At 40.1% G+C, this 18,897-nt stretch overlaps 2 protein-coding genes across 2 annotated transcripts in view; both read right to left on the bottom strand.

Annotated features, from left to right (window-relative positions):
* The window catches only part of KLHL31 (kelch like family member 31), a 265,997-nt gene that overhangs the window by 164,317 nt on the left and 82,783 nt on the right, over nucleotides 1-18,897 (bottom strand). The window lies entirely within an intron of this gene.
* Nucleotides 1-18,897, bottom strand: part of GCLC (glutamate-cysteine ligase catalytic subunit) — a 54,492-nt gene that overhangs the window by 24,914 nt on the left and 10,681 nt on the right. Inside the window, exons 2-6 of the mRNA XM_054024417.1 lie at nucleotides 8,640-8,752; nucleotides 6,391-6,573; nucleotides 2,213-2,326; nucleotides 1,506-1,564; nucleotides 1,286-1,422 (exon numbers count right to left, since the gene is read on the bottom strand). Of these exons, the coding sequence (XP_053880392.1) occupies nucleotides 1,286-1,422; nucleotides 1,506-1,564; nucleotides 2,213-2,326; nucleotides 6,391-6,573; nucleotides 8,640-8,752 (606 nt within the window). The remainder of the gene's footprint in view (nucleotides 1-1,285; nucleotides 1,423-1,505; nucleotides 1,565-2,212; nucleotides 2,327-6,390; nucleotides 6,574-8,639; nucleotides 8,753-18,897) is intronic.

Genomic DNA, 18,897 nt, shown 5'->3' with positions numbered 1-18,897 from the left:
AATATGGACATATTTAAAGAATTAATGCTGCATATAAATGTTTAACACTGCAAAAGGAGTCTGGATGTATTATTGCATGGATCCTCCGTAGCTGCGTTTGTAGTGAGCTTTCTCCCCTCAATGATGTGCAACTCGCTGTCAGTGAGATTTTATTTTTTGTTCATTCATTCATTCTTTAGTCTTTTAATCTGGAACAAAGGTGTTTTGAAATGAATACTGCAAGTGCAGCCTACAGAACGCTGCGAAACAAGAAGCACGTACAAGATTCTATTTAATTCCATGGAGGCATAACAATGATCTCTTCCTGGTTACCAAGAAAGAAGCAACAACAAAGACAGAAGCTATCATCACAAAGTCCAACACAAGGAACTACCTCAGCCATCAGCCCTTTGTGCAAAATTACTACAGTAGAGTGACACTCAGAATAACCAAATTTAAAAGGTACTGGAGCACTGTGAAATGCCAAACTGTTACTGTATCTTAAGTAAAATCAAATTAGTAACTAGGGAAGAGAGATGGAAAGGTACAGAGGGGAAGATTTGCTTGTGCAAGGATTACGTGCCGGTTAGTAAATAATGGCAGAAAAATACCTGTGTGGATTAATTAGGAGGTTCACAGCATGGTTAAAGAAAAGAATACATCTAAAAATATCTATGAAGAAAGAATTTTACACAGGTGTAAAATATAAAAAAATAGCAATGGCATTTATATTTATTTAAAGGTGCTCTGCAATTTAAAATGTTCCAGAGAGCTTTCCCTAACCCTGTTCTTAGTTTTTTGACCCCTTTCTCAAAAGTCCACCTGCAAGCTGGGTGACCTGCATCTATTTCCTCAAAGTGTGGCCTGCTAAGGACTGATGTGAGATTCTGCTTAAGGTTTTTCACCAATCCAAAAACATACTTCAGTCCTGATCTGCACATCTTCCACACCTTAACGTGGTGGAGCTCCAAGACAAGGTGGTTGGCTAAATAAAGGGGCCTATTCAGCACAATCATCAAGACACGCAAACCGTGTTCTCCAAACCTTGCTCTCTCTATCAATGAAGACTAAAAATGGGCCCTACCAACAATATAAATTGACTATAACCTTTCTATAAAGAAGTTAAATATTGGCAAATTATCAAGTTACAATATAAAATTAGACAACAGTGAACTGTGGACAGTGGACTGTCCTCAACTGGATTTTGAGAAAGCATCACACTGTGTAAGATACAATTTGCAAATTTATAGGGCCGATAATGTCATTGCATTATTTTACAACATTTTGAGACTCAGATGTATTTTACCTGAAGGCAGCAGTTGCCCATTCCAAAACCCATGGCATCCATATATATATGGTCTGGTTTAGCTGCTTTTGCTGCTTCTCCATCATCCTTAGGAAATGTTTCTATAAGTGGTGATGGAGTATTCTTATCTTTAAATACTGTGAGGAAAATACAAGTATTCAGTAAGTAAAGTATCAGACGTAGATCAATTACTTGAAGAAAACCACTAGCATTTACTCACTTGGTACGTTTATCACTACTTTCTCTCCTCTTCGGTGTCGAATGTTTCTGGTCAGAGTACTAAAATTTAAAGAGTTTAGATTAAATGCTTTTTCCAGGAGAAACTTCCAAACATTTGTCCACTTAGCCTCTCACTCATTTTCATTTGTACTGTAGCAGATTTGGTCCTTCACTGAAGTCAATTCTATTTTTTGTGACAATAATATCACAAGCAGAATAAAGAAGCCTATGATCTATGGGAGAATGGGGCAAGGGAAGTTTTGCAAAGGTTAAGTCTTATGCTGTAATAAAAGCCTCTGCAAAACTACACAATATTGTCCACCTCAAATAGGTTGGCTCCATGCTCCAGTTAGATTCCAAGATGGTTGTGATGCTTCCAAAATAATGAATGTTGGGACTTCACTTTGAGCAGGAGTGGGATGACTGTGCCAGGACTTAAGGAAAACAGTCAATTTTAAAGTAAAGTACTGAACGATGTTAACCATGTGGTGGATTCTGCCAGTATCAGGCTAAAGTTGCTGAAATTGTGATTTACCTTTATAGGTCACCTTGACAGTAAATACGTAACATTGCATCTTTGTCTATGTCCCTGGGACTTGTACAGCAATTATTCACATAGCTCTGCATTCCACTTACACAATTTTATCATAGTGTATTAAATATATACATAAAGAGTTGTTGTTCTCTCTCTTCAAAACTCACTCTTACCTAAATCTAGGATGTTTGTTGATAGCTTCATCTGGAAAGAAGAGAGACTTTGAAGCGCCTCCTTCTACTGGCGTCGGCTCACATTCCGGTAGCGTAAATCCAGGACATCCTAATCTATAGATGACAATTTGAGTAAGTCATAAATTAAATAGATTATAATTTTATGTTATTAAATGCCCTGTGGTTAGGTGAGACTAGGATCTTAATAGACAAAGGAATAAAAATGGTGAAAAAAATATATTTACCGTAGGTATTTCTAAGGCACTTTTCAGCGTTACCTAATCAGTAGTAGTCATTAACACAGAAAGGGGCCTTATGGCAGTCACTATTAAAAGGTCAGTATTTGCCAACAATTACCAGTTATAGACTGTGGTTGCAATAAGTGGAATCTCATACCACTATGTGTTAATGGATGGTAAATACTCACTTTTTAATGGCAAACACTAAAAGAAGCTTTAGAAAATTAGTCCTCATGTATGTCATAGGATGCATTAGCACTGGTGATTATTAAAAGCGAAATGCAATGACATTCTCTACCCTCAACTGCTCCTTTTTATGGTACTGTTTAATTCAAATCCCTAAAGTAATCTGTTTCAGTAGTGTTTACAATAGTTTACTTGTCATTGTTAAAGGGACAAAGTCAACCTGAAAACTAGTCAATTTCAGAAGAGTAAGTAGTACTTACTAGTTTTCAGGTTGACTTTGTCCCTTTAACAATGACATACTACACATGTCCCAGGACACCCTGCCAATTTGTGATTTTACAAATTAAAAATGCTCTTCTCCCACTGCTGTATGAAACACTCACACAAACATGGAAAACTGAATGCACACGTAACAGTGAAATAGACTAAACGAAGTGGTGTGAAATGCACAAAGTATACCAAAATAATCTCCCTCATCTTTCAGTTATGGTAGATTTAGGAGTCACCTATTGTCACACCCCTGGGCAACCTGCCCTTTCTGAGACCTTGAGTGCACCTCTTTCAAGTGGCAGGTCCATGCCTCCACTTCTCTTTGGAGTGGGATACCACAACCCAACCACTCTCGACTGGGTCTTCGAGTTATACCTTCCCAGCTGCCAACCGGGTTTCCTAGCAGGTCCAACTGGACTTGGACGCTGCCAGAGTTCTCCTTCATGGGCTATGGTCAGTAATATCATGCAATGACTCAGAAGCAATTTATCTGAAACAAAGTATGATTTATTTGCTCAAACTGTACACAGGGCTCAGAGAAGTAGACACAAAAAATAAAAAGATCTCTATGCGTATGGTCTTAAATACACTTGGCATTCCCCTCAAATCTCTAGGCAGACATGATTTAGCTTTGGTGTCCCCTGTCCTTTCTGGGCACTAAATTACAGCAAGGTGGCTGCAGACCCTAGCTCTCAAGTCTGTCTGTCAGCCTCGCTGTATGCTAACTCTGGGTCCCCATCAGCTTCCAGATGAGTTGTCCACTCCCCACTGCCTATCCTTTTCTGCCAGGAACACCTCTTTAAACTCACAGGGACTTTTGATCTCAGTCCTAGCCTTAGGAAGAGGAAAAACATCCTAATCCATATGATGCCAGCCAGGCAGGTTCTTCCCCCAACTGATGGCCCAGCCATTGTTGTCTTTACTCCTTTGAAGCAGGTACCTGAGAGGCTGTCTTATCTGGGTCATTGTTTCACCCTTTTTTGGTACCTTAACAGCTCCCCTTTATAGCCTCCTTTGATTTGACTACATGCATTCAGTCTACAGTAATGTAAAATTCATTTTCTGAATTTGAAAACTGCACGGCTTTAGGGAAACCTACATTTCATGTTTAGTATTCTTACAACAACTTAGAAGCCAATGAAATGTACATATTTTATATGATAACCTCTATATACTCTAATCATTCTCTTTGACACTAATCAGAAATTGTTAAAGTAGAAGATAAATATCTAATTTTTAATAAGAAAGTCAAACAGTAGCAAAGATGGAGGTAAGTGTATGAGTGATTGACTTACTCCACACCACATGCTATGTATGACCAAGGCTATGCTTTTTAAAGCAACCCCCCATGTTGTAAAATAAAACCTGGCTGCACATAAACAAGCAATTCAGCATACCTTAAGATACTCAAAGTTAAAGAATTTGTTAAGATTTGGCATAATATTTCATGTAGTGTAGCATTTGTTACAGTTTAATGTGAGACATTACAGGCTGCCTTATCAGATAAAAATGTAACATTTAACACCAACTGGCATACACCACACAAAGTCAGCATGACCAGACAAACTGTATCACTCTGATCTTTAAGAGTGAAGCCTACTGATCTGACCAAATTCAGAATCAGACGACTCTAGTTCTATTTCCAGCTTGGCCAATGACTTGCTGTGAAACAGGAGGCAAATTCTAGCCTCTTTATGCTTCAGTGTCTGTAAAATGGGCATAGTAATGCATACCTCACCTTTCCCAAGTGTTTTGAGTTTTACAAATAGGCGATACTACAAGCACTACTAATTAATTTTAATAAGCACATTTCTATACCCCCTTTTTACTGCTCCTGCTTGGGAGAACTACAGCAGCTTTCATTGTTTTTCATAAACTTTCCAGATGCTTGCAATTTTTAAGTGCTGCATCATCTCTACAACATCTTAGCAAAAAAAGTTAGCTAGACTCTGCTCCACCAAACAGGACTTTAAAGGCAAGATGGCTGAGAGCCAGGATCAAAATAACCTAAAGGGTTAAGTGAGAAATATCAGCTTAAATGGACCAAACCAATCTTATAAATAGCTTATACTGTGTATAATTTACTAGATTCAAGCACTAAATTCAACCAGCTCCACGTTATTATCACAGCCTTGCAAAATTCTATTTGCCTGCTTCCTTGGGAGGAGTAAAATTCTTGTGTCTTTCTTCTTCATAATGAGGGTGGGCTGCAAATTTGTGTAATCTTTTTACAAGGCTGTAATGCCAAAAATAATTCTGTAATACACTTGAGCTGTCCAGTGTATGGTTTTACACACATTCCTGTTAGTGCAGACATAACTAGTTTAAGTACTCCATGAAGTGAAAGTAGATTTTGATAGTATACGTGTTTTAAAGTTCCTGGGGCATAATTTAAAAAGCCATATATTTGGCTCAGAACTGGGAACTTCCCTGCAAACTCCATTTTTGTAATACCCATGGTCTGAGCCAGATTTTAGGACCATCCGTTTCTGTTCCACCTCAGGAGCCACACAGACAAGGTAAACCGGAATTTCAAGAGGCCTCCTTGTTCTACAGTGCAACAGGATTTATTTTCCCATTATTAAGAATTTAACAAAATTCTCCTCCCACGTTTGACTTGATGTGGTAACTAAAGTTAATATGTTAGCAGATTTCCACTTGGAAACATCATTTTTGTCAAGGGGAGACTATGAAGTATGTTTCTTTCTGTTTGATAATTATGCCCAAATTCTTTTTCAGTTTACTTCTTCTGGAGATTCTTTTACAAGCTAAAGAAGCAGACATGTTGTTCATACAAAGGATAGAGGACTCTCCAGGCAGATGACCTATCTAGATATATATTATCACATCCCAATTCTGTATTTGTACTTTGCTCATTTCAAAGTGTTCCTCACAATCCCTTTCTATTAGAAGTCAGTTCAACCCCTCAAGAAGCATCAACAGTAGTTTTCTCCTCCGCTTTAGGCGTGCACGTGCTTTGTTCAGCTAAGTGGCTTGGAAATTTGCTTCAGATTAGTCATGTTTAGCAAATCCCTCCATAAACCTGGGGGGGAGGGAGCCCCCCCCTTTATTAGATATTTATTCTGCCTCACAGATTGTTCTCTGAATTCTAGTCTATGCTGCATGTTCATTTTATATTGCATTAATTTCAGTAAATGTCTTCAGTAAAAAGCAAAGCTATTGGGGAATGCTTGAAAGTGACCTACAAGAATGAAAAATTAAGCAAAGCACATCAGCATCAATAGGAAATAACTTTTTGGGAAACAAGATTTATCTATATAGCCAAATCATCAAAAATAAATTATGTGACACACACAGCTGCACTGACTGACCTGAACAGCAAGAGCTAGAAGTGAGTTTAAATTTATCTCCTTTTCTTTTCAAACTGAAAATCACTTACATGACAAGTGTTCATCAGCTCCACAGAGGCCATTCAGCCCACAGCCTTACATATGTACTTCTCAAAAAAATATAGCATCTAACCTTGGAAATGATGTCACAGTACAAAGAGCCTCATCTTCTTTCAACACAGAAGCAGCCTCCTGCCGTCGTTTCCTCATGTTGTCCTGTACAGTGTTAAATTCAGACATGGTTCCTCCATATGGCTGCCCAGGTGTCCCTTCAATCATATAGCTTCCATACTCTGGACGCCAAAGTGTTGGGTGGCTGGAATGGAAGAATAGCATAGTTTAAATATTTTTATACAACTACAAAAGGGATAGATTATTAAATATGAATTATAGGAAAGACTAGAACTTTTGTGAAAGATTGCATATTTCAAAAACCTACCAAGTCTCTAAAATTCTATGGAATTAGAAATTTGATAGAACCTATCTTGCAGAATGTGAGAGAAGTAGTAGTTTCTACCATTTAAGTGCTGTATGACTGACAGATTTCTATTACAGGCAGAACTAGTAGAGCCGCTTGTAGTTAAGATAATTATGGAAAGTGTTAGGCAAAGATCCTGTTTTCAAGTTGCTTACAACTTTGCCAAACTTCAACCATTTGGGCTGAAATTTTGCATGCTGGGTGTCTGCTGGAGGCTGATATTTTTCCTGTTAAAGTTTCAGCTAAACTGTTCTGTTTTTTCCATGATCAAGTGTAGGGGAAAATACACTGTTTTGCCCATGTTACAAAATTCTTACATCTGTTTTGTTGAGAAGCTCTAGTGCCTCCATGCTTTGGAGCAGGGACTTACCATGGTGTCACAGATGTGCTTTTTGCTTTCTGTGACGGCGTGTACCTACCCCACACTGGTTCAGCAAGCATTAAGCACACTCTGTGGGCAGAGGAAGCCACACCCCCTCGTCCCTGCTGGACATGCTCCAGCTGGAACCAGGACATAAAAAGGAGCAGCTCAGCTCAGTCTGGGCTGACCCTCAAAGGGCATGGATGTGCGCTGCAGGCTCCTGCAAAGAGACTGCTGGCGCTCCAGGCCGTAGAGGCCAGCTGGGCTGCAGCACCAACGGCATTAAAAGAACCTGTATTAACCTATATTAAAAGAACAATAAGTTTGCAAAGTCAAGCACTCAAAAAAGTCAGGAAAAGTCAGAATTAAGGTTGCACGTGTAGCCCTAATTCAAACCCTGGTCTGACCCCAGGACCTCTGCCTCTTTCAGTGAACAGTCATTTAATATTCTTTTTTATTCTCAATCAGCATGAGGCCCCAGGCCTAATTGAATATATACCATACATATACTGCTCTGAATACAAAATTATTAATTTCCTCCTGGGCATTTCTCTTGTGCTCTTACGGTATCTGAATGCTTCAAACATTTGTCTTCACAATACCTCTGTGATATTAGGTGTTATTTTCATATTACAGATGGGGAACAGAGATTGCCCAAAAAAGCCAAAATTGTCAAGTGTCAACTAAACTTTAGGTGCCCAACTTGAAACACCTAAGGCCTGATTTTTCAGAGAACTCAGCATTTTTATAGCACTTTTTATATTGAAAAACACAAGTCCCATTTGGGAAAGTTGCAGCTGAGTTGTCAGCCATAGGATCTCAAGTTGGGCACTAAGAAAACAGGGAACATGCACTTAAGGACATGTCTACATGGCAAAAAAAAACAAAAAACAAAAAACCCCATACCTGTGGCAGAGAGTCTCAGAGCCGAGTTCTACAGATTCATACTTGGGCTCACGAGGATCACACTATGAAGCTAAAAATTGCTGTGTAGATGTTTGGACTCAGGCTGAAACCCACTCTGTCCCGAAGCCTCAATGTCTAAACAGCTTTTCAGTGCTATACCATAAGTTGAAGTCTGTAGATCGAGGCTCTGAGATGCACTGCCAGAGGGTTGGGTTGTTTTTATTTGTTTTGGGTTTTTTTTTTTTTTCCATTTTAGACATATGCCAAAATGTTCAGTTGGCCAGAAAGAGCTGCCCAGCATCACATAGAAACTCCATGGCAGAGGTAGGGATAGAATCCAGTTCTCCAGGGTAACATTCAACTGTGAGACCTTCCTTTTTATTTTATTTTTTTTAATTCCTGCAATTCCCTGCCTAATTCATTACACACCTTCCAACTTCTGCAACAAATACTAAGGCAGGAGTCCTACAGACAACCTCCTTCATCACGCAAACCTGATTCCTGCCCAGAACACCACCCATCCTGTGTACTGAAATAAGGCAGGGGTCTTATGGGGGAAAAATCATATGTGATCATGTAATTAAAGATTGTACAATAGTGCATTTTCACAAGGAGATAAAAAGAAACTGCTACTTACTTGGGATTGACTCTTTCCCCCTTCTCTTGCAGTGTATAAAGAACTTCTTCTCCAGTTAGTGACAAACGTACTTTCTTATGTTCATGATCAAAAGCTACCAACATATATTCCACCTATTGTAAATAATGAATGAAAACACACAAAATGTTAGCATTTAGGAACATTTTTAAAAGTGTTAAAACAGTAGGGGAAGTTATACACCTTCTAGATTACTGGAATTATGTGCACCTGGGGGTAGAGGCAGAACAAATCCAGAGGATCCCGTTTGTTTAGAATGCAGTAGCTCATCTTAGCACGATCGACAGCTGTGAGAACATGACCTCTGTGCTCCAATCTCACCACTGGCTATTAGTCTTGTGTGATCAAAACCTTGAAAAATGGTTTTAAGGCCATCAACCAGCTACCTCACTGACCCTCATCTCCACTTATAAATCTCTAGGACAGCTGCATTCCAAGACAATGCAGCTAACAAGCATTAGGATGAAAAGCATTAGTCAGAGAAAGCATTCTTAGCAGAGAGGGGGCCGATCATTGATTAAGTTGTCAGAGATTTCTTTAGATTTAACATTGGGTGGGGAAAGTTACATCCATAGAAAAAGCTCTGAGGGGCCTGAGAACTGGACTTACGATAACTAATCAGCATTAATACGAATATACAAATATTAATTCCATCAGTCTTAAATAATCAAACCTCATCTCAGACAGCACACAGTGGGGGGGAAAAAAAAAAGACTCTTAAAAAACCCGCACCCCTATGTCTTACTCAAATCCCTATCAAACAGAGGGCTTTGTGCGTGCATGGAGTGTCACCAAGTTCAGATCATTTTGGATCCAGGAGGGAGAGCAAGTTCCAAGGTAGTGTAGTTCTAGCAGAGCACACCCAGTTAGCAGCCCCCTCTCTTTTTAATACAGGGGATCCAGTTCAAGAGCCACTGCTGACTGACTTCACAGCAGTGATAGCATAGACCAGGGAGAAAGGTGATCTCAGGTAGGCAAGATCCAGGCCACTTCAGCCTTCTAGGTAATGAAAACCATTTTAAACCTCTACCCGGAGGACAGCTGATAGCCATGCGGAATCTGGAGCAACTCCCCGCAAGATGCCCTGCTCATTAAGTGAGCTGCGGGCATTCTTCACCAGTTTAATTCTCCAAATAACTGTAAGGTGTAGTTCCATGTGCAGTGCATTGCAAGTTGATTCTTGAGGTGACAAAGGCATAGATACCAGTAGCAGGGTCTGCATCCAAAAGCTGACTTGGTTATTGTTGCAATAATCATTGAGCAGCAGAAGGAAGTCTAACATGCACCCAAGTTGCAATCTCTGGCAGGCTAATGGGGAACATACTACTTCAAAGGGGACTGTATTACCTCTTCTATCTCCTCTGGCTACTTCCCACAGTCCACCATCACCACCTCCTCCTTGTTTAGTTTGAGCTTCAGACAGCTATCTCAGCCACGCCGCAATCTCAACAACACAGTGGCTGAAGCACTGAGCTGCACAAGACAGACATACAGTTGGGCATCACCAGCATAGTGAAACCACCACACCCCATACCTCCTTACTAACACTCCTCACAACCCCAAATACATGTTGAACAGGAGGAGTGAAAGAACAGCACCCCATACTCATGAGCCCTTTGAGAAGATGAGCAACTACCCTCAATTAGACAATTGTGTTCAGACTTGTCCCGAGTCTTAGAGCTTTTGGAACATGCTGCAACAACCTCCTTTTTGTCACAGCTTTCCCACTGTACTAGGAAGGGTTTTTTTAAAAAAATATTTAAACAAACAGAGCCCCACAAATATAGCTAGAGTTGCCTTAAACCTGGAAGGATGAAGAGCAAATACCACTATAAAGTCAACTATAGACAATAAGATGGGAGCTACAAAGAACTCTGAGATAACTTAAGGATGCAAACTTGAGCCAATCAAAATGATTCATAATGTGAACACATTAGTAAACAGTCTCCCTCATTCACCCAGCTGTAGATGTAATAACTGATCTTGTATCCAAAGTGTCTGACTGACAGCTCCACAGCCTTCCTAACAGAAGGATCTGCTGTTAATTACTGGGAAAAAAAACAAACAAACAAAACAAGCAGCTGTCAACAATTCCAGGCAATCCACAGAATTTGCTTGCCAGTGTAGGTTACATTGAATGAACAGCTTTAAACAATTTAAAATTAACCTGTCAAAAGTCTTCTCTTGTAGCTAGGTAAAAAAGGGTGGTATATTCAGACTTCACATGTTTGCATGATGGAGCCAGCGATTACTGTAAATAGATTCCTCACATGCTTTCTATCTATGGTAAAGTTCAGAGGACAGTAGTCACTGATAAGTTTCAGAGGAATTCATTGCCTACAATAGCTGTAAAAGTCTTGCACTCTCCATGTGAAATTTCACCCAGCATTGTTACAGTTATGTAGCTTTGTTAGGTTCTTCTGTAGTTCTTCATTTTTCTCCCTAGTTTTAACTAGCCTGCATTAGAACAAGTTAACTAGTGTACATGTCCAACAAAAAGCGTTGCTAGGAATCCCTAGTGGAGCAGCATGCTTTGCCATTTTAAGGGAATAAATTGTTCAGTGACAGACTGGAGACTGCATGCCCCAGAAACATTCCAAATCTGAAATGAAAGCAGCTAGTTCCTTGTTTCTCTGATTGGCACAGGCTGAAGTAATGCTGATAGAGGGGTAGCAGAGTGCACTACTTCCCTCCCTAGAGAGAAGGACACTACATTTTGCTGGAGTGGCCAGACTGGTTTGTTCACTGGCTCTTGAAGGAGTCATAGCAAGCTTGCCTTGGTGGGGAGGAGGAAGGATCTTGCATAGATGGTGATAAATGGAAAATCCACATCCACAGAAAAATAAACCTAGCGATCATGGAAGTTAAGTATATTAAAAAGGTAAATCAACCCTGCACTCAGTCTAAGAAACTGACTATAACGGAACCTAACCTTGTGGCACAACATACGAAAATATCTGTTGAAGGAAGAAACAGTGCTCTTTCCTTGTGCTGCTGACCTGCCATCACCTGTGATATGTAGCTACTGCTACTTCTAGGGGAATTCTGTGCCAAAAAATTAAAAATTTATCCAAAATTCTGAATATTTTATTTGTCAAATAACACAACAGAATCATACCAGTTTCAATTATTTTGGTAATTTATTTCAAATACTTGTCAGCAAATATATCTAACAAGGCAGACAAAAAAAAATCTGAAAATGTTTCTTGACAAATAGATTCCTTACTAGGCCTATGAATACATAGCTGAGTAATAATTCATTTAACTATAATACAGAAATATATTTCCTGAACCCCTCAGAAGCAGTGCAAAGGCTTGGGGAAGTCTGTGGTAATGGAGGAGCTCTGGGAGAAGGAAGTAATGGCTGGGAAGGAGTTTGCCAGTGAACCTGGAGGGTTATTGTGTGTGGATAGGAGAATTATGGAAGACTTGGGTATGGGTTTTTGGGGGAGGGGGGAGGAGTTGGGGAACCTCCCCCATGCAGACTCTGGCTAACTCCTAGTCTCTTCCATTCAGTCAAACACATCTGCCCCTGCTCCAGTGTGTCACTGCACCCACACTCAACCACTTCTCCTCCCACGTGGCCCTACAGCCTCCTCCTCCATTTCCACATGTCCCTGCACTGCCACTCCCATTCAGCCCCTGGCTCAATGCTGTCACCCCACTAGCTCCTGTGCCCTCACCCTAGTCTGTCCCTCTCAACAGCCCCTCTGAACCCAGTCTGTGTGAACCTCCATGGACCACGCCCTGTCTGTCCCACCCATATCCCTTGTCTCCTCACCTGGCTTCATGGGCAGGACACTGTGAGGGAAGTAGCCTCTGCCCCCTCCATTTCTGTGGCTGGCTGCTCCAGCCCAGAGCCCAGCTGCCCTCTCTTTTGGCACCACAACAGCTGTTGGGCAAAAGCTGTCACTACAGCACCTCTCCTGGCAGAATGTATTTTCTGTGGGGGGGAAAAAATCTGTGGGGAGGACATGAATTCTGCACGGGTGCAAAGTGCAGAATTCCCCTAGGAGTATATTGTATAACAGTTCCGGATCATCCTTACTTCAACACTATATCTGATAGGTAAAGGGCATAGAGCAGTAGCCTGCTACAAGAAGGATCTATGAAATGTATTATTTTAATGCTCAGGAGAGCTTCTCACGGGATGAGAATTTTCTGACTCTTCATATCTCTACAGCCAAGGCTACAAACCCAACTCCTAGACAAATCTTGAATCATCCTCTAAGGGATAGAAGCAGATCACTAGCTACAAAGAAAGCCAAAGAATTGCATTCAGCTAGTCCTGCAGTGAAGAGAGGTAATCTCTGCATTGGGACAAAGAGGACAGGGGCAGATGTGCCAGACTGCATGGGGGAGGCTTCCCAACACTCTAACAATCTCACCCACATAAGAAAAACCTCCCACCCACACCCAACACCGTCTAGGTTCACTCCTAGGCTCCTTCCCCCTCCCTCAGCTCCTCCGTTACCCCTGACTCCTCCAAACCTTTGCACTGCTTCTGACAAGTGCAGGAAATACAGTTTTGTATTGTAATTTAAATGAATTACACAAAGTTCTGTATTAATATGCCTAGTAAGGAATATATTTGTAAAAAAAATTACCAGAATATTTTTTTTGGTCTGTATTGTCACAGACATCCTTGCTGAGAGAGATTTTGAAATAAATTACCAAAATAATTGTAACTGGCAAGATTATAGTGCGTTATTTTGACAAATAAAATATGAAGTTTTGAAATATTGTGTGCAGAATTTTTAATTTTTTGGCACAGAATTCCCCCAGGAGTATAATGTGCTTTTAATGGTAGATTTTACATCTGGAATCCTCCCCTCTCACAGCATCCCAGAACCCAGGCACCAGTCAGAGCCCGAACATCTACACTGCAATTTTATAGTCCCACACTCCAAATCCAAGTCAGCTTATGTAGGCCAGCTGTGGGCGTTTTACTGCAATGTGGACATATCCTCTGGGATTAAGTGAAGAGGGAGCAAAATGACACTGGAAGCAGAGCATGAGTAGCTTTTCCACCTTTAGTTATTCAAACTCCAGAGCGTAAGAACAGAAGATTTTATTGGCACAAGACAGATGGTATTATGCTTACAAGAGTCCAGAGGAGCATTATTTTTTGTAGAACATCCTACTATAGAATTTCTCACATCTATTGGGTCAGAGCAATACTGGGACTCAAATTTTTAAAGCAGTGTTCCTATGCATAGCTTTGGTCTAATGGAATAAAGACTTGTAGTTCAGTAAAACTTATATTAATTCCCTTGCTTTATTCATTTAAATTAATATGAACTTCTATATGCCAAGTACTGAACCCAAAGAAAAAAGCATGACAAAGGTTTTATACAGACCCCACTTTAGGCTCACAAATAAAAGATGAGATAGAAAATACATTGGTATTTTAGTTCTTTGAGTTTATGCCACTGCAAAAAGAATTCAAGCGACAATGTGGGTGGTGGTGGGGCAGCTCATGTTTTAGATAACAAACAGACTAAACTGTAAGTGTTTGTTTATCCCCCTCCCTCTATTTACATCAGGACAGGATATTTTGATCTTTTGCACGTGGTGTTACATGACTAGAGGATGTCCTGTGAAGCACATACCACAAACCAGGAAGCAGGATTATTGAAATCTAACCCGAGAGATTATAGTCATTTGTATACAGCTAAAGAAAAAATGTGGAACATTAAAGAACAAAGAACTCCTTTCTTTGACCATTGTATCGCATAACACAGAGGGGTGTAATACTGTAAAAAGAGAACATAAATAATCACATTTACAATATAAATCTAACTTCAAAGGCCTTACTTATGAATTGTATTGGGTTTAAACTGAAAAGCTATGTCTTTCGTGCAATTTTAGACATTCGTTTGTCAACTGTGTTTTCTATTCCACATGGATCTAGTTTGTTCATGGACCAATAAACGAACATTAGTCAAAGCCAGAATCATAACTCTGTTTCCTTTTAAAATGAAGTCTTTAAATAAATCGAATTTGAATTTTTACAGAAAGAAGGAAGTTCAGAGCAGTAATCAGAATGGTCCTCTACCACAGGAGCCCCAAATACTGGATGATCAAAGCTACTATTAAAGTCTCTGAGCAGGGCTTGAAAAATCCATTCACCAATTGGTGAGAGAACCTACATCAATTTCTGACAAATTTTAGCTTTCCTTGAAAAAAGTTCTAGCCTTTAGGGGTTGCAAAAATAACCTTCCAGAAGTGAACCATTATAAACCAATCCCCTACTGAAGCTCTTATCTGTGACAAGCAGCAGCACTAAGAAATTAAAGCTCTCATCAGTTTCACTGATGTCATTCACAACTATGTGGACAGCAGTGAAAAATTCAGGAATAATAGTTTTCTAAAGCAGCAACATAAAATCAGGAGCAAAAGCAAGCACGGGGGAGAACCCAAAATAGGAAGGATAAGAACAGGGTAGAGTAATGGAACCCCTCCCCTCTCCTAGAAGCTAAGAGACTCTGGATGGGAGAAGAGGTAGGAAGCCCTTTCTCTCTTCCAGTACTTGGGTGGATTCTAGGGTGGCGGGAGGGGAGAGAAGCAGAGTATCAAATTTATCATATGCCTGCTAACCAGAGAAGGCTATCAGAGACTGAACCCCCTTCCACCCCTCAAGTAGGATTCAAGAGTGGCGCCTTCTCCTCACCTGATAGTGGAGGCCTGGGCTTCTGACCAAGGCGTTGCCATGGACATTACCAGTGTCCCCAGCTCAATTCTTGTCTTTCATATCTTCCTCAACCTAATAGGTCACGTCTTCTGTATCTCAGGTGTCTAGTAAATATTTCAAATCTGGCCTTTCCGCCAGTTTAGAGCTCAGTAGGTAATCTGTACCAGCCTGAAACACTGCAGTAGTACTAACTATGCAGAAATACAGCAGAGATCAGAAACCCCGAAGTTTCACCTTTACAGTGGCAAGATCTGTTATTTCCTTCAGTGTACATCTATGGTGCTATAGTTCTTACAAAAAATATATCTATGTCTACAAACACACAGTACCAACCCCCCAAGCAGCTCCCAGGCTAAGGCCATGTCTACACTGCCATGTCAGCAAAACTTATGTTGCTCAGGGGGGTGAAAAAATTCTCCCCCCCCGCCCGAGCAACGTAAGTTTCACTGGCATAAGTGTAGTGGGCAGAGCTCTCTTGCATTGACATAGAGCAGCTATACAGTGGCGTAGCTGCATTGGTACACCTGTGATGCTGTAAGTGTAGTGTAGACATAGCCTAAGACAAGATCCACAGAGGAAATGAAGGGGAGGGTGGAGGCAGAGGCTAGGTGATCACAGGGACATTGGAGAGGTTAATATGTACTATGTACACATCTTGGGGGTTAAGGCTTTTTAAAAAAATTATGTAAAATAATTAGCTTAAGTTCTCCCCTGAGGTGGGTTTTGATAAGGATACTAAAAGACAGGAAGGGGGTGATATGCCTAAAGGTCACACTAAGGCAGAGAGATGGGCATAGAAACACCACAAGGCAAACAAGTTAGCAGCGTTGTCTAGATTAAGATTTAAGGTGTAACACTAGCATGCATTAGCTAACACATTTTTAAAATCTAGCGTAGACTCTAGGATTTTCAAAGTGTCAGCTAACGTGTTAACACCTTTAAATCCTGGCCTAGAAAAGGCCAACATGATCAATACAGCAGATGCAGTTATACAAACATTAGGGACATGCTAAATCTTCTGTTTGTATCGGAATAATGCCATTGTCCTACTTTTTGTATTTAGTCAAATTGTGCTCTGAGAAAAAGCATGAACAAGCAGTCATGTGGCAATTAACCTAATCATTCATGAGTGCTGCTTTTCTCATGTGGCACACAGGCAAGTAGCGATTAAGACAGCTACCATTCAAGCACCGTTCAAAAACAGCCACCATTCAAATGCAGCCAGTCATGCTGTATTTGGCGCGGGACCAAAACTTTGACATTTTGCATGAAGGATAAGAGTTTTAAAAAAATACAGCCTGTTTTCAGAATTTTACTGTCTGGAAGGATAATTTGCAGAGGCTTAAAAGAACTGACATGAACCAACATTTAAATTTTGTAAAAACAAGCTTTTACAAAACTTAAAGACCAATACAAGTGTTTCTACAAACTTAAGATGCTGAGGAAATGATTTAAAACAGCATTCTTCTGCAGCATATGAAACCAATGCACGGCAGCAATAAGTAGAACCCGAGAATGAAAGTCAGTTCATTCATCACCATTCTACACATTGAGAGAAATACATAAAAAGTAAACAGAGCATAAACAGTGATAAGCATATTGCATTTTTAAAATGCTCACTTCTAATAGCATTAGTAACAGGTAAAAAAAAGATGTATTTTAGGTGACTGTCAATTTGTATCTTCACCTAGCTGAAGTTTTAAAGATTTACATATAGATAGCTAGCAACACAGGGAATGCTATAACCAGATCAAACAGCAGGTGATGTATTCAAGTATTCAGTTTTTGACAACGGCTAGTACCAGATGCTTCAGAGGAAAGTTAAAGACAATCTGCAGGGGACCATTATGGAATAACCTACTCATATGATTAGGTTTTTTTCCTATCCTCCTCAGAGGTTGGCTAGTGACCCGAATCATGAAGCTTTCTACTTTTTAAAAAACTTTACTGTTGTAAATCTGGTTATCCTTGTCATTCATGAAAGCGTTGAAGACTTTTTTCAATTCCGTTAAGTTCTTGGCCTCAAAGATATTATGCAACAATGGGTTGCACAGGATAACTGTTGTACAAATAAAATAAATAAAAAAAATAAATTTGCAGCTTTTCAATTTCACTGACTTATTCTTGCAAGATGAGAGGGTTAAATATACAATTTACTTTCTCTGCACATCATGACCTTTTTTTCTGTTTGTTTGGTCTCCTCTCTAACCTCTTTTCAACGTCTCTTCTTATGGAAGTTTTTCCTTTATTCATTTTTACTGTCAAGTCTTCAAACCGCTTCTTCTCTTTTTCTCAAAAAAAGAGTGACCAAAACAGAACTCAGCATTCCAAATGAGTGTAGCACATATTTATACAACAGTATTCTAATTTTTCAGCCATATTTTCCATCCATTTCTTGTGGAGTCTAACACTGTTCACTTTTCGGGGGGGACCACCACAGCATATGGAGCATGTCTTTATTAAGTTGTGCGCAATGACACCCAGATTCTTTTTTCCTCAGCTGCTTCAGTTAATTTACAACTATTCAGAAATGATGTGGGCAATAATACAACTGCCAAAGACCTATCGGTTTTACTCTGCGATGGCTGCTGCTGGGAACAGCTTTAAACAGCATGCGAGGGCTGGCACAGGAGCTAGCTCTGGGAAGCACCACAAAAGATGAGAGAAAGTTAAATTAGTAGAGTCTTCTTACCATCCATGCAATGAATATGTTCTCTTCCATATTTGTCAGACAAATTCCTAGCCAGAGACAACATCCCTATGTAGATTCCAGGAACTACATTTTGGTAAAGAAACCAGCTTACCCTTCCCTTTCACATGGGAAGGAGTGCTAGGCTTCTTGCCGGGGTGTTGCTCTTGGCAATGGGGCCCCTCATTTTAGGTCTCTGGTTTAGCATAAGACCATAAGAATGGCAATACTGGGTCAAACCAATGGTCCATCCAAGCCCAGTATCCTGCCTTCTAACAGTGGCCTACACCAGCTGCTTCAGAAGGAATGAACAGAACAGGTAATCATCAAGTGATCCATCCCATGTCGCCCATTCCAAGCTTCTGGCAAACAGACACTAAGGACACTTCAGAGCATGGCTTTGCATCCCTGCCCATCCTAGCCAATAGCCATTGATGGACCTAGCCTCCATGAACTTATGAAGTTCTTTTTTGAACCCTGTTATAGTCTTGGCCTTCACAATATCCTCTGGCAAAGAGTTCCACAGTTCAACTGTGTTGTGTGGAAAAATAGTTTCTTTTGTTTGTTTTAAACATGATGCCTATTAATATCCCACCTTGGTCGTCTCTTTTCCAAGCTAAAAAGTCCCAGCCTTATCTCTCCTCGTATGGAAGCTGATCCATACCCCTAATCATTTTTGTTGCCCTTTCTATACTTTTTCCAATACATACATATGAGATGGGGAGATTATATCTGCACAATAGTATTCAAGATGTGGATGTAGCATGGATTTATATAGAGGCAATATTATATTTTCTATCTTATTATCTATCCCTTTCCTAATGATTCCAAACACTGTTAGCTTTTTTGACTGCCGC

Source organism: Malaclemys terrapin, chromosome 3 (genome assembly GCF_027887155.1).
Source record: "Malaclemys terrapin pileata isolate rMalTer1 chromosome 3, rMalTer1.hap1, whole genome shotgun sequence".
Classification (NCBI taxonomy): Eukaryota; Metazoa; Chordata; order Testudines; family Emydidae; genus Malaclemys; species Malaclemys terrapin.
This window is presented reverse-complemented; position numbering and strand designations above follow the sequence as displayed.